The 23,525-nt window shown below is 33.9% G+C and overlaps 1 protein-coding gene across 1 annotated transcript in view; it reads right to left on the bottom strand.

The window, feature by feature from the left end:
* Positions 1-1,036: 1,036 nt before the first annotated feature.
* Positions 1,037-23,525, bottom strand: part of LOC118268271 (acid sphingomyelinase-like phosphodiesterase 3a) — a 43,323-nt gene continuing 20,834 nt past the window's right edge. Inside the window, exons 2-10 of the mRNA XM_035582689.2 lie at positions 9,956-10,096; positions 6,789-6,854; positions 6,262-6,415; positions 5,689-5,894; positions 5,130-5,296; positions 4,471-4,669; positions 3,178-3,287; positions 2,031-2,203; positions 1,037-1,731 (exon numbers count right to left, since the gene is read on the bottom strand). Coding sequence (XP_035438582.1) covers positions 1,521-1,731; positions 2,031-2,203; positions 3,178-3,287; positions 4,471-4,669; positions 5,130-5,296; positions 5,689-5,894; positions 6,262-6,415; positions 6,789-6,854; positions 9,956-10,025 — 1,356 coding nt within the window. The 5' untranslated portion in view covers positions 10,026-10,096 and the 3' untranslated portion in view covers positions 1,037-1,520. The remainder of the gene's footprint in view (positions 1,732-2,030; positions 2,204-3,177; positions 3,288-4,470; positions 4,670-5,129; positions 5,297-5,688; positions 5,895-6,261; positions 6,416-6,788; positions 6,855-9,955; positions 10,097-23,525) is intronic.

The following is a 23,525-nucleotide window of genomic DNA, read 5'->3' as shown; positions in this document are numbered from 1 at the left end:
GTTCTATTCGTGAATTAAATTAAATATGTAAGTTTAAAAAGATAGCTGAATGTTATCATCGTATCAGTAAATAAAAATAAACTATTTAGAATCCTTTGCCTTTTTCCTCGCAGTCTAATCTACAAAATTGAAATCAAAACACATTTCAACATAACATTACCTGAAATTTCAATTTACCTTCAGTCTTCAATTAATTAAGATATTGCAGTAACTTTGATTCTATCGCCGTATTTCTGATATTGACTGTACTTCAATAGTTGAAGTGCACTTTGAAACCAGTGGAAATTTAAGAACCATTGAGGATATCATTAATAAATTGATGAGATGCTCTAGCATCTGAATGTATATCTGCTGTATTTAAGAGATTTCAAAATGAGAGATATATTTTTCAACCCGAACATAATAATATTATGCCTTTTAATCTCCAAAAGGGTAGGAGACGTGTAGACTCAAGTTCAAGTGTGGGAGAACCATACTTTGGCACAAGTGGTCCGGTTCGACTAGAGTGATATCACGGCCTCACAGAAAACCGACGTGAAACAACGCTTGGGTAGTGTTTCACCATGTAAATGTGGTTACCAAAAACCCTCCCTTCTCATTCTCCGATTCTTCACCAACCCTTAAATTCCCAACCTAGGTTAGCAGAAAACCTCCTACGTTGCACTTGCCTGTACGCGGTCTCCAGTTGAGAACCTTTCTGCCCTAGCGGTTGTCGGTTTTCCGCGCTATATGCTCTGCCCACTGCCACTTCAGCTTGCTAATCCGCTAATAAGTACTTACCACAGTTATATTATAGTATTATATAGTCACTAATTAAATAGTATGTGTAACATAGAACCATATTCCAGCCATCTAATATAACGACGTATAAAAAATACAATTACTATTACTTGAGCCCGTAAATCGTAATCCAACGCCCCCGTCATGAATTATAATGAATTTAATATTATCCGCTTCGAACATTCAAGTTTTATCGCAGCATAAAACTCTGTTACCAACCTATAAGAAACTGGGTGAAATAAATTTAAAAATACACTTCTTTCAATTGTTTTTAATCTCATTTACTTACACTGATTCATTATCATTATATACAAAAATGTCAATTATCACAATCAAATTAGCGACGAAGATCACAATAAACAATTTCTAATTACACTCAATAAGTACGATTTATAATCTTTTTTTACTTTTCATATAAATTAAAGCGTTTGATAATGTTTTTTACAATAATCAAGAAACAATGCTTTCAGGTGAAACAAATGATAACCCCCACCTAAGTTTCCCAATTAATCTTGTCACTTTGAAAATAAAATGATTTAGGAAAACGACCGCTGTGATTAATTAGAACTTTGTGATAAATATTCTTAATCAAACTTATATTTTATCTTTGAGAAACAAACACGATTATTTATGTAGCTATTATTATGTAACTGTTTGATCTTTGTATTATAAATGCAGGAATGAACTGAACACTGATTCTACTAGACAAAAGGCTGTTTGAAAAACACGGAAGCTTAATATTACGATTTTAGTAAAATCAAAATTGCGTAAAGTAAGATGGCCGCCGAATTTTGAGCAGCGCGCGACGCTAGCGCCGACGCGGGATTGCGGACACACGCACGAAACTCGTGGTAGTCTGCACGCGTTATTGCACAGAAGTGGACGTGCACACACGCTGAATCACATTCTGCGACGTCTGCCGCGTGTCGTACGCGCAGTGCTGTTAAATACCTGGACCAATAAAAATACATATAATTCAATAACAGATTATTATTCTAATGATTTCTAAGTTTATGAAATATACAATGAAAATCCCCAATCTTTAATTCTATAAGGCTGGAAAAGCACTCATAACTCTTTTGATGTTGCGGGTGTCCAAAGGCGGCGCTGATTGCTTACCATCAAGTGATCCACAGACTCGTTTACGAGTTTATTCCATAAAAAGAAATATTCCATTAATCATATTACACTCAGTCTTTAACGAGCATTTGAGTAAATGTTCTCGAGATCAAAAGTAAAAATATACTCACTTAGCGAATACTCCACGATCATTATGGTTCCGTATCCTCTCAGCCAGGGCGTCCAACGAAGCCGGGCTTATTTCTCTCAGTCCATAGTATTGAGTTAGGTTGTATTCTATCGCCCAGTGGGCCTCCCCTCTTATATTATTTACATCTAAGTAATACTGAGTATAGTCCAAAACCTGTGCAAAGAAAAAATAAAGTTGGATGAGAATGATTATGATAATCTGTGGCGACACATGACACACAAATGAACGAGTGATCATAAATGCTACCGTACATTGCGCATATGTAGTTTACATGCAAATAAACGATCTTTATATATATAATTCTTCTGTACGTGTGTATGTCACTGAACTCCTCTTAAACATTAGACGGATTTTGATGAAACTTTTCATGCAAGAGGATCTGAGAATGGTTTAGATTCACAATTTTGTCCGCTGGACAATGTTTTTTTATTTAATTTTTAATTTATTAGTAGTTGTTGATTTTGGAATGTTTTATATTGGATCTGACAGGCGGCGCTTCCATCACAGTGTCAAATATTAATGACGTTAGATATTGTCATAACATTTGAAGAATAATTTTCATCAAAATGGTCCAGAATGTTTTAACTTATTAAAAAAAAATTTAAATTAATGACGTGTAGACAGAACAACGTCTGTCGGGTCCGCTAGTATATAAATAGAAATTTTCAACAAACAACTGTTGGGCAGTCAGCCCGCTAGGTATGTTCACCTTGCCTGATCAGAGGAACCTTCTTTTCCTTTCTTAGAGAACATTAATATTTATTTCCTAAAAATCGGTATGATATTTATATTATGTATAATTATTGTAAAAGTGTAATACAAATTATTGTTTGGAGGTTACTGGATAAAACGCTGTTTCCGACAATTCTGACCTCAGCTAGCATGGAGATTATGTTAGTATAAAGTTACTAATTAGTGAACAATTTAAATACTTTTATTGAGGTTTAAATAATAATTTTGAACGGGATATAATACGCTTCCGAAAATCCAAGAATTTTCTGAATATTAAATGTTACACAAAATTCTTGGAAATGGTTGCTTAATGGTTGCTTGGAAACAGTTGTAAATATGCTGTGGTAACATGTATTTTGGACTGGATTTATAAATTTAGGTAAATTGAATCTTACCTTTCCGGTATTAGAGTCGAACTTATAAAGCCTTAATCCTGGGTTTGAGGTGCTACCAGCGCCTCTGGGTGTGACCGATGGGGCCAATAAAGCCCAGGATACTGGTCGACCTAAGGACAAAAAATAATTTATTTAACTTAACTCAGACGGTTTTTATTTAAACACATTATGAAGTTTTTAATATCGTCATTAATTATTAAATTTACTTTGATTCTGATTGTAGATATTTTAACGTCATAGTCATTTTATAGATTGACATGTAAAAGAGTTATCTTGTAACCTACTTGCAAAAATTATTTATTAATTTATAAAGGCTTACCAACTAAGATACATATAGACAATCTTAAAAATATGGGAAATAACAGTTAGTGTATGCTTTTAAATTAAAGATAGGCTCAACATTATTTTTATTATTTATCATTCTTGGTTAGGCTATAATTAAGCAGATAATTTGAGAATAATTCGGTGTTTAGTTCTTTTTTTGGTTTTCGTTCGCTACTTAAACTACGACTATTAAATTTTATTCTTTAATATCAGATTTAATCCATAATCCATTAGGTTACATCTTCTCCAGAATAAGTTTTCAAAAGATCTTCCCAAATAAACATTACACAATAAACCACTATTTTAAGAAGCCACTATCCTTCTATTCTTCACAAAAATAGCATTCTCCAACAGCTATCGATTACTACGACCTAATGTTTTGTTCAAGAGACGTATAATCTTACAACTACGGAAGCGCGGTCGTGGTTCGCTTCGTAACAAAGAGCTCAAAAATTGATGCCCCAGTTTCTCGTTCTGAGAAAAAGGTTATGAAAAGCGTCTAGAAGATAGGAAATGTATAAATAACAATGTTTTTTGTGGAGACACACAAAGGAAGGCTAAGTTATCATCTGTATAGAGTTTTTTCTTTTAAGTGGTAGGTGGAATTGCGGTTACAGTCCACCCCTTTTTGGTCTATTGTGTTATTTATTTTTACAAAGAGTTCGTGCGCATTATACAGTTTCTTCTAGTTATATTGTAAGTACATCTAATAAGGATGGTACCACGAGTATAAACTAGGTACAATTCTGAACTCTGTGATACTAGCAGATTTTTCGAAAAGTCTGATAGTCAAAGTCCAGTACTTTGTCCAACGAAATTCGAACCAGAAACCAAATCGTCTTCATTTCAACCACTTGACAAAGAAGATAGTCCAATTTTAAAAGACACAATACCAAATTACAAAATGTTTATTTCCTGGCGCAAATACCAATTCTGCCATCTTACTAAATAGTTACACTTTCAACTGACCTTCACTATAAATAAGTCTGAACGTGTCAGCATGACGGTGTCCATAGAACTGTCCAGCAATCACATCGCTGAACGCTCGGATGACGTGCACCAGCCTCGCGTTGGCTGTAGGAGTCAGTTCACCTCCACCAGCAGCTGAAGAACTACCAGCATTATGCCGTTCTTCCACTCCTGGACCCGCATGAGCTACTAGGTAGACCTTAGAAGAAAAAAGGAAAAGTTTTCAATTAATCTTTTAAAGCAGAAAATACTTATTAAAGAATTCTGTATTAAGCTTTTAGTAAAACTTTTGGTCGATAGTCAGGGCTTGAAGTCAAGAAAACTTGGATGAGCCATTAATGAGCCCCCAAAAGTTCGCGGTGGACACTTTGTGATTGAAGAGTCTTAAAGAAATAGTTATGATGGCATTAAAATTCTCTAAAGCTAAGAAAAATGACAAGAAATAGAAGCAAAAGTTTTTTTTTAAACTGACATGGTCACTAGTAATATCGTTAGAAATTAAAACGAAATACGGATACACGAATAACCAGCTTCTCCATGATCATGGCGCTTGCAACAGTGTCGAAATATCGGGAACTCACAAAAACTAATAAACATGGTAAATATCCCGTTTTAAGTTCTAATGATAGAAGATTTTTGTCAGTGTTGTAAAATCTCACCATTTCATTTCTTCTCCTAGCTTTACTGAGGACCTGTTCCAGCCACTCCCACTGCTGCCTGCCCCTGTGAGGACCATCAGTCCTGGCAGCTCCTCCCGCCCATAATACGCTGTTTAGCACTACTATCCTCAATTTGCTCTTGGATTGCTCTATTGTATAATATCCACCTGAAAACAAACTAGGGAGTCAAGACGTTGAAATTAAACCTAATTTGGAAATAAGAGAAAATTATGGTTGATCAAGGAAATTCTAAGAATAATATAACTGTTTCAGGGTTTATGTCTAACCGACATCTGTGGATGCCCTCCGTCACTTGTGGGGGATATATAGGGTGTCTAGTAATAAGTGAAGAATTTTTAAACACGTGATTGTACTCATGAATAACAATCACTTTTAAAATCACATTTAGTATACAAAAAGTTTCATTAATCAAATCGTGAGTAAAATCACGTGTTTAAAAATCCTTCACCAATTACTAGTCACCCTATAGAATGTTACTCATGTCTACATATTGAACTCAACAAATCTTCATACAGTACTAATATAATAGTCTACTTACTAGTTTCAAAAGTTTGTAACGCTTCTGTAGGTAACCACTGCATCCACATGTCGACCAGCCTCTTAGAAGGTGCTGGGTCATTATGACCCAGTGCTGGGAACACAAACTGACTGCTAAACGTTCTGCTCAATACATCTGTGACGTTTCTCACGGCTTCCAGCTTTATTTCTTCACTTAAATGTTCCATTGATGAGGAGAGGATGTCTCTAGTGGGAGAAAAATAAGTATCGTTAGCGTACCTCAAAGATATTTTAAGATAAGGTTGAGCAATAAGACTATCTTTGAACAGTTTAGTGTTTAGGATGATGAAATGGATATTATAATTAATATTTAAATGAGTATTATGTCATTTTTCTTTGGCTCTCGTTTATAAAATATGTATAAGAGTCTGTTTAACGAAGTAGGTAACTGAAGGTAAAATAATTCGAATTAAAAGAATCATTATGTTTGCCATGACGAACTTGTAAAAGTAAAACTTGATGTCATCGTGGTAAGCAAATCACAAATATTTTTATGTAAAAATTAATAGAGCCTCTAAATTGCAGATTACAGTAACTGATAACAAATATTTACCCAGTCCACAGCACGAACTCTAATGTATCAGGGTGCCGCTCTGCCATGAGGGCGGCGGCGCTTTGTATCAAAGGCCAGGAGCTGTCACACGTGTGATCCCGATGCCTGCCATTCCGATGACTGTGCTCATTGTTCCCGCGATTGTGACGACAGCCTGGCAAACGTAAAAAGTAAAATATAGGAACAAAAATTGGACTGAATTTGAAGCAGTGAAAGTACCAAATAATTAAAAAAAAATATTATTGAGATTGCGTCATACGCTTTGTATTCAATCAATCAAATAAATCAACGTGACACATCAATGATGATACATTGATTAATATCGTTTCTGATTACAGTCATTCATCAAAGCAGCGAATAAATAATTCAGAATTATTATCCATGAAACGAAAATAAAACAAAGAGTCGCTGACATACTACTGGAGTTACTCGAATTTACTATCATGTTATATGAATGTTTATGTGTCTATGTCAACGGCCTGAAATAATATAATCAACATAAAACAACTGTATGTTTCATAAAGTACCTCTATGTAACTCCGGGGAGTTGTGAAACGGATCATAATGAAGATCTGTGATGTGCCAAAAGTACCCTGAAACAAAATTATGGGTTAGTTTTTCTAGGAAACTTCCTCCAGCATAATAGAAGTTGTGTATTTTTAGCTCAACAGTTACTTTTGTTAACTATTTTTAGTTTTATTTAAAGTTACATTACTCTTGTTAACGTTACACCTTTTATCCTTGAAGGGGTAGTCAGAGGTGAACATTAAGGCACGTAATGCCACTGTACAATAATATACACCCATTTTTCACCATTTGCATCATAAGTCCCATGTAATAGGGGATGAGGCTATTACTATATACGGAAAAACCCAGCAATATAGCAATCGCTTTCCTACCACTCGACCAACGAGGCAGCAATATACGGAAAAACCCAGCAATATAGCAGTCGCTTTCCGACCACTCGACCAACGAGGCAGTCAATTATTCATAATCAAATTACTCTTTTTATTTGGACAATTTTCAAAATGAATGATGAAAGTTTTATTCCATTGTTCCTGGTAATAGATATAATTTTCGAAGAGTAAAACTTTATCAAAAAAATGTCTCGTCATGAGAGAATAGAAAACTGACAAGCCAGACAGATTAGATAGATGGCGAGTGATTGATAGATAAAGTTTTGATATGAAGGAGAATAAGTACCTACATTTAAGTGAAGAAGAAAGGTGTATTAGAAAAGATTTCTTTGTAAATTTCGTCATTAGAATTGCCGATAACATTGGTAGAGACTGCACTGCAGTGCTACGAAAACTTGAAAATGAATCTTCTTACAAGTGCGATGACTAGCAAGTGATGCATCCAGGGTTTTTTAATTTTAAAGATTAAAAAAAACAAATTAATTAACAGCCTAGTCTGGAATTATGCCTATAATAACCTAATAAATGGTAAGACAGTCAGTCCATATTTTATGATCCTAATGAATCCTAAAGCTCAGATAAAGATTGGTTTGTAAAATATTTTACAACTACATGTTAGAGTCAATACGACAATGACGATGTATGTCCTCAACTGTTTTAAAATCATGAAACCGTACCTCAGTAGTTTTGTTTATATTCAATAAAGCGACTCTTTATTACTGTCAATATAATTACGTATAATTTGATTGACGTAATAAAGTATACAAGACTCAGTGTCCATATTAGTAAATTGGGGTGAATGAACCCTTAGTTTCAAGGATCAAGGACAAACATTAATAATTACTCAATAAGTTCCACTTCTATTGTTTTGTTTCTGGTTTTTTAGAACTTAATTATAGTATAGTAGTACAGTAGTACCGAAGAAGAAATATTAGTTCGACTATGAAATGTACAGAATATTAATTATAACTGGCACGTGCCTCATTTACTGGCAATTTCAGTAACCGATCTTAATCCAAAATCTTTGGATCGATCTTCATCTTTGACAGAACCTCTATAAATGTGGTAACTTTGAATTACTGAGATGTTCGAATGATTGAAAGTCGACTGTATATGGTTATATGGTAAGCCTCTTTTATTTATATTACCACATTGAACGCCGTGGTGGTCACCGGTGACCGACGTTAGCGGTGGATTTGCCTTTAACTTTTTTATTGGCAGTCAAAGACTTAATTAAAATAAATGTTAGCGTTAAATAATGTAAAATAAATTGCAGTTTATAGTGTTACTGTTTAGCTCGCCAAACTTCTCAATTTGATGGCTTGAGAATCGCTCGCATTGTATTGGAATTAGCTGTAAGATGTCATATTGTTAAGTTTTATAAACAAATAAAGTACATATATAATAAATATAGAGGAGGCTCATAGCCCAGCAGTGAACTGTCTCTGGCTTTTGATATAAAAGATAATTAAAGAAATATTAATTTGACCTTGAAGTGTATTTACAGCTGACACGTGTTTCGACTAAAAACTCTGAGAAATTATTTTGATTCAGCAAAGCTAATGTAAAGTAAATTGAAAAAGGAAAGACATTAATTAAGTACACTTTGAATAATAAATTACGTTTTCTGTGTTAAAAATATTCTGTTAAGTCTGATTGACTTTTAATAAAACTGTTTATTCCGAAAATAATTAGACTTCAATTTATCATTTTTATGCTATCGTCATATATCGACCAGATTGGTGACATATTAAGGAAGGGCCAAATTAAAAGTACCCTTAACGGACGAGGGAAAAGACTAATGACTCTTGATGGAGTGAAAAAAGTATGTAAGATTCGTAGCAATAGGCATTCCATCGTCTCTGCCTACCTCCATGGGAGACAGGCGTGAGGTTATGTATGTATATAAAGAATCATCATTCTTTCAACCTCAACAAACCTCCAAATAACACTTAAACCTTTTAATCTAAGTTTAAAATAACAATTAATTTCAATTATTATTAAACGCACAAATCATACTCTTTTTTAATAAAAAAACCAACCAATGATATTTAATTAATAAGATAAAAATAACGAAGAAGATTAATTTCAATTAATTTTATGAATGAAGTTAATTGAAATTGACCGACATGACCCTTTCAGTTGAAAATGATCCGAATAAACTCAGACTAAATAGAAATGTGGCTTCAATAAATTCCTTCTCTAAAAAGGACAGTACCGTCGAGTCAAATTTACTTTTCAATTTGAAATGTCTTTCAACATTTATGTAATGTTACCCACATTTCTCGTTTTTTTTTCACCAGTATTGAATTAAACTGGGTCCACATAATAGGTACTTTTTATGTTAATATAGGTTACATGCATAAAATGGCTAAAGGAAATTTCAACGTTATGTAATAGCGAACAAAAAATATTATACGATGTTAAGTTTTGAAACTTACGAGGGCAAAAAGTCATAAATGTTTTATTTTTAAGTTGTGTAGCGGTTTGGCTACGACAGCGTAGTTCGTAGCCGTAGCTGGCTACGGCGTAGCTACAAAGGCGGCTTATTTGACAGTTCTTGTAAAAAGTAAAAAAGTTAGCTTAAAATACGTTATTTTATAATACAGTCTGTAGTCTGCATTTGTGGTTTTGTGGAAGAATACTGCGAATATGGATGATCCGATATTTGTACGTAATTTTTAATGCGAGCAAAAATAGCACAATTTTCAACTTCTGTTCCATTAATATCTTTAAACAATATGCAGCAGTTATTATGAAATGTTCATGTAACTTACCTATCTTAGCGTCGGTGAGGTTCAGCCATAGCAGGCTAGTGATGTACAAGACTAAGTTACTGAGATTCATATTACAGAGTTACATGACGCCGGCCGTCTGTCCTATGTGCTCCCTTTGATTGCCATCCTCCATCACATTGCCTGTGGACAAACAGAAATCTGGTTATATTGGTGTCAAAGTACAATTATTTTCATAATAATAGTCACTTCTTAAAAGGTTCTTTACAATTTCGTAGATAACCTTCAATAATTTTTTCATGCCTTTGAGAAGAAGTCTAATCAACAAATGACGGCTTCGTTGGTCGAATAGTTTCAAGTGCGACTACCGGACAAGGGGTCTCGGGTTCAATTCCCGGGTCGGGCAAAGTATTACTGGGCTTTTTTCGGTTTTCCGAAAATTTCTCAGTAGTAGCACGGAGTCTGGAATTGTGTCCAGTATATGGCACAAACACAAATGGTGAAAAGTGTGTGTACATTGTATAGCAGCATTACGTGTCGTAATGATCACCTCTGCCTACCCCTTCGGGGATAAAAGGCGTGACGTTGGAAGGCGTAAAATTAATTATATTAATTAATAAAATTTATAAAATAAATATGGATTTATTTTATAAATTTTACCATAGCAACGACACTAGTTAAAGAGTAACTAGACACGCACTTTTAGCTAATTTTCGTGTTTTAATAATCATATAGTATGATATTGAATCTGTTTGTCCAACTCTATGACTTGCCATGACCGGGCGTTGAAGTAGCTTCAAGGACAAAAGGCGGTGTTATATTTGGGCTTACATTTACCACATCTATAATAAACCTAATGATAACATCGTACTGTAATCATTGGACTGGACTAAAATATTTATTTCTTTATTTTGTAAGTTTTATCCTGCATTAATTTCACCGAGGGAAGTGGAAATTATCGTTTTATTTTCTTCTCCTCTAATAAGTTCTTCATTATTTCCTTGCGGGATCCAAGACAGTCATTCATATCCCTGGGATGCGCCGGACTTCAGTGGAAATCCGAAATCCTGGCTTACAGGAGTTGCAATGTGTATTATCCTAATCGGCTAACTTTCTTGAACGAAGCCATCCGCATCTTTCTATAAAAAAACAGAGTTTAGCTGTTTCCACCAGTGCTAAGATGTACCTACCAATGTACCTATGTACCTACCAATGAATATGATTGGTGGAAGTCAAACGTATCCACAGCAACGTAGCATAGCACATCTCACCCTAATAGATTCTTGTTCCTGCATTATCTCAAAGGTAAACTATTTATTTTCTTTTCCTTTCCCGCTCCCTAATCACTTATTACATAAAACAAAACTCATTTATCATGAACCTGCAATACGAACATCAAAGGTCAGTCTTCTATTCATCTATTCTGTCCATTTTCTGATAATCGGAAATTCGGTTTTGCTTTCAAAAACATTAACAACAAAAGGTAGAGGGCGCTTACTCCCACAAAGTAACCGACTAATCGCTTGTACAAGGAAACGTGCACAAACGTTCTTCTTTATCAAAAAACAAAGAAAATAACGCAACAAAGAATACTTAAGGGAAGAAAAAATATCTTACCTTTTTATGTAGAGAAACTGGACTATGTGTTTACTAAAGTAACCGCGGTTAAGTCAACAGTGACCGGTCGAGGTTGTTTTATTTGAACAGTTGTGTACTGGAAGGAAAAGGTACGGAGTTGTGGTTTGTTCAGTGACTTTTTTGTGTTATTTATTTATAATTGGACTGTTTTCCAAGTTTGGTATTACAACAAATCATTTTTTATAATGATTTATGAATTTGTTCATTCAAATAAAGTTCAAACTTCTCAGTTTAATAATCTTTGAATTTTTTGCATTGAGTAAGTACTCCCATATAGGGCATTTCAATTTATATCTTGAATTATACTAAAATAACACTAATGTTTATAGTTATTTCAACCACATTTCCAAACGCATCCCTAGACACATTTATACGCCACAAATACGTCATAACAATTTTATAACAAGACACGAGTGCTCTTCAAGGGACACATCTTAACCGTAACACCTTACCTCTACCCTTTATAACTTCCTATGTATGTATAATATGAGGGACGAAAGGTAAGTATGTGCATATATCCTTGGGTGAAAATACATAACATCACGTCAGCGTCCAAGGGTGTAGGTAGAAGTATGTTTACGGGAAACCTACTTGTAAAAATCCTTGTTGTGCTGGTGTAAAGGGTCACCAAACTTAATTATAATTTGTAAGCTTTATACTAAGTTAATGATTATACTAAAAGTAGAAAAGGAGAAAAAGATTAGTTTTTATTTTAGTATCGCAAAAATGATTACTCATTCTAATTAGTAGGCATGTTAGGCGTAACGCTATCGGTTGATTAATTATTATCATTTTGATAGTCAGTTATTCTAAATCAGTTGTTTGTCAGAAGTAAAACTGGCAAGATATCATATGGACAGTGGACACAGTCTTCTAAACTCTTTTTTTAAGGGGTAAACTCTTGCCATGTCTTCTCCTGCCTTAAGCGGGACGAAAGGTAGTGTCAGATTATTACTGACTAAGAACCACCCCGTTCCTATTCCCGAGAGCCCCGGTAACCTAGGCTAGGCAGTCCGCAGCTCGGACTAAAATTACGTAATATCTTCAATGTAGCAAAATAATGAATTGTAAGATCCTAACCTCAACATAGCAGGTAAGTATATATTCAAGTTTACACATAAAGGTCCAATTTTAATTAATTTGTGTAAGTGCATTAATTTTGCACAGGTCGAGTTTCCTTATGGCGTTGCCGTCCATGGCTGGGTCATGTCACTTACCCCCTTGGGATCTAAACGAGGATGGAGTTTTACCCTTGCAACTTACATTAGTAGTTGATATTGTTAATGGGTGTTTTACTGTAGTTTCCTCCTTCACTATTTCAAATCTTGAGAAAACAAAGGCATTTTGAAGACAAAATATCAAGGCAGATATGTATGTAGATTGTACTTGTTTATCGTATTTATTGCAATGTTAACAATAACTAGGAAAAATATGACACTTATGGTTAACTTAACTACCAGATAAATCTAAACCAAATTTTTATGGGACCAAACAAAAAAGCTACACAAATCAGTCTATAAGAATCGGCGTAATCAATGTAAATACATACAAAAAAATACCAGCCAAATTGCGACATACCTCCTTTTTGAGAAGTCGGTTAAAAACTCTGTTATCTAACACAAAATTCTACATCATTTTATTACACGTTATATACGAAAATGTATCCTGATTCATTACTGCAACACAAATTCGTGACATACAGCAATAACTTATCAGTTTCAGATATCTAAACAAGTTTTTTTTCGCGTCAACAAGAGTTATGAGTTTAGAAACTGTTGGGGAACATTTTACGTGAATTGTATCACATTGTGACAATGTATGGTGACAGATTGCCTGTGTGCATGTCAAAGTTTGTTTGTTTTTCATAAGCCTCGCTTTTTGTAAGTGAATTCGATCGATTTATGAAGTGGATGCAATTGGCAAAGATCGTTACGAGTTCATTTATGTGTCGAAGAAGATTATTCTGATGATTTAAACCAAATGTAATCGTAACTATCACGTAACTGTTTGTAGAGGAACTGACTAGTTTCAAGCCATGCTAAAGGCTCACATTAATGAGATGTTATCGTAATTTTTTAAGCTAAATCTTGATAAACACAATTTTGACAAGTTTTTCATAACCTGACAATGGAATTGAAATCTAACAATAGAAAATCATCTTTATAATTCTTCTAAAATTGACTACAATCAATTTCCTCTAAAATACTATCTAACCAAAAATTCATTAAATAAAAATAATAACAACGGTATTAAGTACGGTGAGCGAGTTACCGTAGCAATTATGTGTTGGAACGTGGTGGAAATTTTACACGGGCCCAGGAGTGGACTAAACAAAACAAATATACGAGACAACACTCCGTAGACACTCGAAACGGTCAGTGACGGACAAATGGGCACTCGAAGCGAGTTACTCGAGCCACTACAATGGAAGTGCGGTCCAAGTTATAAGAAGAAGCCGGTGTGAATATTTCGACACCAGCAATTTATACTGCGCTAACTCAAAAAGCGTACTTTACAGTAGAGGCGTTTAAAGGGAAAAACGTGATAACTTTTACATTAATTAAGATACTTTTTTGATATTTGGTATGCTTAATATTTAATTTATTCATTGTAATATCTCATATTTGTATTTCCTTAATTATTTCTATTTTTTGATTTAGCGCAAGTTAGCCGTATATAAACGTAATTCATCAAAAAAACCCCCTTCCATCTTATACACGTCTAACTTATGTTAGCGTAGTGTAGTACGGGACGTCGTAGTGCATGATCAATCATCTGATGCATATTTCAATATTTTATAAAGAACATGTACTTACTTACAAAAAGAATAGTCAACGTACCATTAATAAACTAATTAATACGTTAACACATAAGTATTTATTATGTAAAAGTCGCTAAGTCGTTCATTTTACAAACGAACAAGTATACACACGAACGCACTAAACTACGCTAAATATGAGTTAGTGCAGTGTTGCACGGACTTTGACCAAAGTGATCCGCGCGCACACTCCGCTAATAATAGTTGGCGTAATATAAATCGAGTGATTTCAAAAAGTACCTTTACTTAGCGTTTTATAAGATTTGTAACTTTCTTATTTTTGCATATTTCTTCTCAATTATTTTATGACGTATGTAAACACACATTTTATAAATTGCTGGTGTCGATTTTAATTGTGAGATTATCACCATTTCGAACAATGTAATGAATTGCCTTGATAAATTGTTTAATTTTGGTTAATGCCTATCTATCGATAGAACAGCTTTCTGATTATTAAACCAGACACCATTGTTGCTTACACGAACAACGAGGAAGGAACGAGTAATATCACATTTTTATGTAACGTCATTCCCTCGATTTATTTTATTTTATTTATTTTTAGCCGTGGTCGTCCCACTGCAGGGCAAAGGCCTCCCCAGCCTTCTTCCACTTCTCTCTGAGCAGAGCTTTTTGCGGCCAATCCTGATCGTTGGTGTCAAGTTCATCTAAAATTACTATTTAATATATCCACACAAACATAATGCTGATTTTCGATTAAGTCCAACTACTATAATAATATGAATATGAATTTCATAGTTTTACACATCTTCATAGATATAAAACATTTTTCCACAGTTCAAAATCGCTTTCATTTGTACCACGCCCAACTAAACATACCGATCGTCGTTCTCAGAGATTGACGCGCCGCCGTACAACAGTTGTAGTGTGTTTGAGTGCAAATGAGTTTTTTTGTTAACTGTGCCTAGTTTATGTACAAAATGTAGGTCGATTCACACGTCCACACTTCACGGCGTTTTGCATGTTTTATTTGAAGAGCTGATCCGTTTGTTAGCTGTCTCTTTTTGTATGTGTATGTTTTTCTCTTTGTATATGCTGACTTTCTGTGTATTTTTTCCCGTGCTTTTCTTTTCTTTGATCTGTTTTTCGGTTGATCTTGTGATTTTTTGAGTTTATAAAATTGAGATTTTTTTTATCAACAATCCTCTATCTTATAAGACTACACGCACGGCAGTGTTTTATTGATTTATTCTTAAATCCAAGATTGATTTAACTATTTCTTATCTCCTAGACTTGCGAGATTACACCATCTCATTTAAAATACGTCAACAAATCATAAAAACAACAATGCAACTAAAATTCACAACAAAACCTTTATTTTATTTCGTCATAAAAAAGAGAAAAAACTCCATATAGAGCAAAATCAATATACAATACAAGCTTGGGGTTCTTGAAAGCAGTGCAAACTCGACTGTTGTATGTTTACTAGTTTTATTTGAGAACAAAACAACTATCGCCAAGGGACTTAGCAGTAAACATTCCGGAACTCGTAAAACAATTCCCTTCAACGAAACTCAAAACTAGAGTCATAAAAAATATTCTTTACTGCCCCAAAAAAGTTCGTGTTAAAATAGGAAAAATAAACTTTTAATTGACTAAACTAAAAGTGTAGGTAGTATTGAAATGAATTTTAGTTGGGCAATTTTGTAAAAAAATATACAGATTTTATTATTACAAGACGTACGACAAAAAAAAAAACTTTTTAAAATTAGCTGTAACATAAATGTCATCTGTAATTTTTAACAGTTGGTAGATGTCCACTGTTCAAAGGCCTCCCTTAGTCCTCCACGTAGAACGATAAGCCACCACCTGCATCCACTATCATATCTGTGACCTAACTGCGATCTCCAAGCTGCTTGGCAAGCGTGGGGATTATGGTACCTCTTTTCTGCCTTTCACTATAAGCTACAACAACATAAATGTAATCCTAAAAAACTGAAACAAATGTTCTCTCGTCAACCAAAGTAATGTAAGCCAAGAGACTCATTCAGTATAAAATATTAAGACCGAACCAAAATTACTTAGACAAAATACACACTAGAACCCCTAACTTAGTAAAGGGCTAGTAACTGAGAAAATAAAATGTTTTGCTAAAAAAATATTTGTTGTGCAAAATTGGTTAGGTCTAAACCACTTCGGGCGATCAACTTCTACCTAATTGGAGAGGGTTCAATTTTCTTTACCAAAATGAGATTTACCCACGTGCCTTGGACGAGGGACCTAGAAACAAGTTTGTAATAACTTAGTTGTTATTTCATCAAAGTGTTTTGGAAAATCGTCATACTATGATGTCTGATATTTCCCGAAGGGATATAGTGTAATTGGTTTGATGTGAAGTGATTAGTTTGGCAAATTTTTCATTTATGTTATTTGGGAATCTGTTATTAAATTATATTATGAAACTAATGTAATTTGTATGTCAATCAGGATTTATGTTGTAACAAAATTGCATTATAAATATTTTAACTCTGCTTTTACCAAGTTAAATTTGTTTGATCTTAGATGGATTACCTGATAGTAATCATCACTGCCCAGGGACACTAAAGAAGTTACCAGTGCGTTGCCGGCTTTTTAGAGATTGGGTATTTGAGGTTTGGAGATTTGGAGATTGGGATGAAGGATGAGATTGGGTCGGTAACCTCACTCAATTATGACGATATATTACATAATCGTCGATTCACGCCAATTATCTGTGAGTCTACTATAAAATCATGGTAAAAATAACCATTATGATAAGTACCATGCGCCCACTACTACTATCGAAAAGTAATACACCGCATTGATTTCTACCAAATGAGGGTAGTTAGAAATTTATAGAGGCCGACATATCACGCGAGCTGCCCACTTTTGATACTTACTTAATGTTGTATCAACTGTCTGATTAATAGCATATAGAACACATTAAGCTATACAAACCAGTATAAACTGACCGTGGAACGTGCGGGATATATCATATAAAGCGAGACCAAATTATACTAGTTTTGTATAGGTTAATGTGTACCTGTGTGTATCCTTTGTGTGTGGGGGAAAGATTAATAATAATGTTTATTAATATTTCTAAATATAATAAAGTAATAAAGGTATAGGAAAACTTTTCAACACGTTGTCTCGTTTACTTGATTAATGATTGCTTTATTATGGTGTAGTAGCAGCGGATTATTCATTTATTAGAATATTTTCTTTGTATAATTTGTCATATTATATTTTTAATGAAGAAACAGATTAAAATTGTGACACAACTACTTTATTTAGAATAGAAATCCTTTTCATAGTATATTATTAGCTCAAAAGAATAGTTTGATATTTCTTAAATAACAAAACCGAAAAGGAATTATATTTTTCCTTCATCTACTAAACTTTAACAAGTCAACTATTTGAATGATTTGTATCCTAAAAATTACCAAAAAACCCAAACTCACATTAAATCCCATTCAAAAATAATAAACATTCATTCAGAGGTAACAAGAAATCTACTCCTGGAACTAATCTTAACCACTAATCCCTTGGGACTTAATGTCTTCGTAAAAATAAACATGGACGTTTCAAGTCCAGCGTCCCAGGTGTGCTTGTGTCCGCTTCATTTATAATTTAAGCCAAGTTGGCAGCCCAGTGGGACGAGCGCCAGCGGACAGGGGATTTCGCAACGTTAAGTTTCTTGTCTGTACTCGTAGAAAGGTCTAGAATAGTGTTCATTGTGTTGTGTAGATTTGCTAATTGCAACTTTAATGTTGTTATGTTTAGTGTCATTGTGCTTTGATAAGGTAAAGTAAGGTTTAGCAAATTTACCTTTTGCAAGTCATGTAATAACAGGCTGGAGTTTTGAGTCAAATTAATGAAGTGTATTCCAAGGTCACGTTTCTGTTTACAGTATATTTTGTTCAGTGTTAATATAACTAAGTTTTGTTGTCCAAATATATTTCTAAAAATAAAAATGTGCACTTTGTCTGAAATAGGACTAGGGGAAGAGACAGCCGAACTTGTAAAACTTTTAGTGATACTTTAAAATCCTTGGGCCATGGTTTAAACTTCACGCTCTCGTACCAAGAGGCTTTTACCACAACACACTTTGGGAAAACGTAGTAACATAACTACATAAAATGCAATGTTATTTCTCAACTACTCTCGCTGCCGCCTTAAAACTTCTGCCGCACGCAAAAAGGATCTCCCCAAGGCACTTTCAAAATAATCGTAAAAATGTGAAGTCTCAAATAAGGGCAGCTACCTAATAGATAAAAGTGTTGTACTTATTCACTTTGTCTTGTTTACATAATTTTCTCGATGTTTACACAGACAAATATAAATTCGTTTTTGTGAAAAACCGAAAAGAATAAATACGTTTAAAAGTTACTGGGGGCGCAGTAAAATATTTCTGAGGTTTTTGGCTACAATTATTGACTTATTGTAAATAATAAATAAATATTGGAATGTTAAAACCACATTTCAATTGCATTATATTGATAAATATCACTTTTATTCACTATAGATATTAAAGGTTTAACGTCCTACAGAAAAATGTTATCGTATTACAAATCGATAGACATAAATCCTTCTTATAAACTCTTAGACAATTTTATTCTAGAATAAATCCAGGTTTTAACCTGAGAATGGTTCTTAAATAGAGGTATTTGAAAGTGGTCAAACGGAGATTACGGTCGCGCAAATGACATGTAGGATCTACACGTGATAAATATCACGATTAGATCTCTCTAAACTAGGAAAAGAGGATTATGAAATAAATATTGTTTCAAATTGTTTTTCGGAAAATTAACTATTAATCACTACAAGTATGTAAAATATCGTATTAGCCGCACATTTTTATTCATACATTTATTTATTACAATTAAGATACGCCAAGAGAATAAACACTAACATTAATAAAAAATAAGCACAAAGTCATGTGCTCAATGTCAATAGTGTACCGTATTGAAATGATAAAGAATTTGAATTTGAAACAGTTTCGTTATCTGTCCCTATGTACTATAGATTTATAAAATACGCAATGGATATTGAAGTGGTTTTTTTAGCAGATATAGTGATTAAGTCCTTAAGAGGAAGATTGATATTCGTATAATTAACGCGATCAAAAGCTAATAATTATCTAGTATAATGATCATGAGTTCAAAATCAATTGAAAAAAGGGAAGTAAGTAACTTTTGTACATACATACCTTTTTACATAGTGTCAATAAAAATGCAACACAACAACCTACTCTTTTATAATGCAAAACGTAGTTTAAATAAACAAGCATTTCTTAAATAGGCCTACTTTACTTAACCTTTTGGGGAAGTCGGTTAGAAAAACAGAGTAAAATAAAAAGAACTTTATGTCTTAGAATATGAAAAGCATTTGTAACGTAGAGCCTTCGTGAATGGAGTCATGAATGTTGGGGAGTGCAAAAAGAGGTGACTTAAGGGCTGTTCACACTACACTTTAGTTAATACGGGGTAGTATTTTTTATAGTAAAGAGTTTCATAGAAATAAATTTACTCGTAGTTATAGTCTTATTTAATATAGTCTTATAATATTTTTCCGTCGGATAAAAACTATCCTATCACCTAATTCAGCTAATATCCAGTGTGTATCATTAAAATCCATACATATATAACCTCACGCCTGTGTCCTATGGGGGTAGGCAGAGACAATGGGACGCCAATTGCTACGATTCTTACACATTCTTCGCTCTCTTTCGCTTCATCAACGGTCATCAGTATTTTCATGCATGCTTGTCGTTAAGGGTATTTTTTATTTGGCCCCTCTTTAATATATATTGCCAATTTATTAAATAATATACGGATTCTTTTATTTTTAATATGAATAATATGATTCATCTGATAGGTAGTAAGTTCAATTGTGTCTGTATAGAAGTTTTGATTGGTCTGTTTATAAAATGCTGCAAATACAACACAAGCTAAGAAACATTGCTTTGTTAGATTAAAACTCGTGTCAGTAATAATACCAGCAAAATAATGATAAAACCAAACTACTTTAGATTCTACGTACGAAGCACTCAATTCAAATACCCTGAAAGTATCAGAAAGGATTTTCTTGTTTCTATATGAAATTAACCAAGCAACGAGCTGAATAAATAGTAAAACACGATCGGACAAAACTATGCAAATTTTAGTTCCCACAATTTAAATTTCGTCTTGAGCCGACCATTGGGTGTTAAGCCCGACCCTAATGTTAGAAATGAAGTCAGTAAGCCTAAACATTACGAATAAAACCGAGATGATCGATTTCCAACCTTATTACCATAACCATTAGGTTTTTAATGGTCTGTCGCCCGAGTACTGCATTGATGACGCTTTTAGGGCGACTACGGGTTAAATCTTTTACGATCAACATAAAAATGTCGTTATTTTCCGGTGCCACTGGAATGTGAATTTTTTGGGTGAAAAAAGTAACGTTATTGCCTGCTATCCATCGTGGCATCACATTGCAATTTATAATAGTTTGTTTTTTTTTTATGTCCGAAACTGTCAATACTATGTAGTGCTTAACATAATATACATGCAATTTGTATTTTGTATTTTGTGTACGTGTAAAAGCATCGTCATAAATATTAGTATAATATATTTTTATTCACGTTCAAATTATTTACATATCCTTCTTAATCCTAGTCGACACCACATATTTGATTACACACACGTCAACAGCCAATAAGTGGCCACTGTGGACCAAAGGCCTCTGCTGACACGGAGCAGGTTTTTGATCACAATGACATTTACTCAATTACTAGTGTGTTTTTTTTTTTTTGAGGGGGGAAAATCATCAGTTGACGTTAGGTGAAGCGAGAGAAAGTGTCAGACTCTTATCGACTAAAAACCACACTGTTCCTATTCCTGTCTTCAAGTCGGAATCCCATCAATCTGTTAAGTACTTTGCTGTTCCTAATCAAGCATCAGTATATTACAAGCATTGCAAATATTAGTAATCAGAGATATTACCTTATCATTGATATCACCACATTATTCTTAAATTATACCAAAAACTAGTAGTTCTAGAGAACACAGCATAAAAATCCGTACACTTTAAACAAAAGTTTACACAAGAAAAGTAAGAACTTTTCTTCAGAAGCGAATGTATCCTTAAAAGAGTTCAACAAACATTATGTTAAGGTATGTACATAAGCTGAAAGTATTTACGTAACGACAGCATAATGGGTTCAAGTAGTTAAAGTATGGTAAGGCACTATGTTTTTATCTTAAAACAAGTTTGAGGGTTATAGCCGAGCACGGTGTTTGATGAAAATGTAATTTATTATGAAACATACGGTTAGATAGTTTTGGCCAGCTCAAGTTGTGTTGAGAAGAAAATGGGGTCAGGGTGTCATGTGTATGTGAACTTGTATGTTTGTAAACGTGCACCCACGACACTGGAGAAAATCCAGGTGGGGGAAATGTCTTAAAAAAATCAACTTGGCTTTAAAAAAATGCCAGTAGACATAATCAGGCAAACACCTAAAAGACTAAAAAAATCAAGTGTCAACATTCAATAATTCTATCCGTCAACAAGCGTTTTACTTGGAACCCATCCCCGTATATTTACAAAACCGAGACCCGTTGAGAAATACTATTACATCTTTTGTTAGAACAAGAAAACTGACAAAAACCAGAACGAATTCTCATTGGTACAATATTAAAGGGGCTAGTCGTAAGGGCAGAACAAGGAAACGATTTAATTTAATCTCGGCCGGGAACGTTGAATTAATTTCGTTATTTGGACATTTTTCAGTTTCCCCTCCTGAAAAATGACTGAACAAAAATATAAAGCTACAATTTTTCAGCGTCAAATTTCGCCTTTGGAAAGTTAAATTATAAAAATTATGTTTTTTTTTTCAGGCACGACGCGCTCGATGTGAATATTTCATTTCTGATGTTTTACGTTTTTTGAATCGCTAATCTGTCTTTGGCTTCGGGGAATCTTAATAACGGAGTTATTGGTTTAAAGAAAAATCCAAAATAAATTGATAAATATTCAGTTTTTTGTTTATCAAAGGGTCTTCTGTTTTAGTCAGTCAAGATTTTACGTTCCCTGTGAAATATTCAATCGGAGATCAAAGTGTAATGGTTATTAACCCGCCATTGGTGACATATATGTCTGTGAGACCGGATAGTTTAAAAACTAAGAATATTTTTCATACTGTTCATAGAATTATTTGCGATTTCGAGTAGCTGCCTTAATGCATGCTTTTAACTATTAGTCCACCTCGTAACAGCGACGCGGATGTCCCATTTTTATGTCCTATTTATGATATTTTATGTCCTTTCTACGTAATGTTTTATTTTAGCACAAAACCACGACGCAGTCTCCTGCGTCGTGGTTTGGTCCCTGGTCCTGTCTGGTTAAACGACCATGTAAGGGTTAATAAATTGAACTCAAAAAGCTAATTATTAAGACACACACAAAAAAAATACTTTTTTTGACTGTATCAAACAATTATCAGAAAATGCATATTATTGCCAGTAAGCCTATGTGACCTAAAGTATAGGCAATCCTAGTTTACTATAGAGCCAAGATAGCATTTATAAGATACCGTCCTAACTAAATACCGGGGCAAAGCAATATGGCGCCGAGATTGGTACTGAGAAAATGGTTTGCAACGTAGGAAAGGGATTATCGCTTGTTAAATTAAGGTAGACTACCCTTATAATATAACGAAGAAGTAGATAATATTATGAAGAGGGAGGTACGACATCGACAGACCTATTGGAAACGATAAAATTTCGTATTATTTTTAAGAATTTTTAAATTGCAAATTCTTAACAAACTTTTATCCAATAAACGATCAAGGATTAAATCTTAACTTGGATTTGTGTGATTTTATAGAAATGGATGCGTTAGTAGTTGTTTACGGTGTTTGAAGCAAGATTTTTGCCACGTAGTTACATTTAGGTTATTTAGACACGACTGACTAACGGTGAAGGAAAACATCGTGAGGAAACCAGGGCTTATAAAATCGCCAACCCGCATTGATCAAGCGTAGTGATTAATGGTCAAACCTTCTACGCGCAAGAAGAGACCTCTTATCAGCAGTGGCCACTTAATAGGCTGTTAACGTGATGTGATGTGATAAAATATTAAAAATAAAAGACAAAACATTGATGTAATCTTCACGTTACAACGCACCAGTATACA

This window comes from Spodoptera frugiperda, chromosome 29 (genome assembly GCF_023101765.2).
Source record: "Spodoptera frugiperda isolate SF20-4 chromosome 29, AGI-APGP_CSIRO_Sfru_2.0, whole genome shotgun sequence".
Classification (NCBI taxonomy): Eukaryota; Metazoa; Arthropoda; class Insecta; order Lepidoptera; family Noctuidae; genus Spodoptera; species Spodoptera frugiperda.
This window is presented reverse-complemented; position numbering and strand designations above follow the sequence as displayed.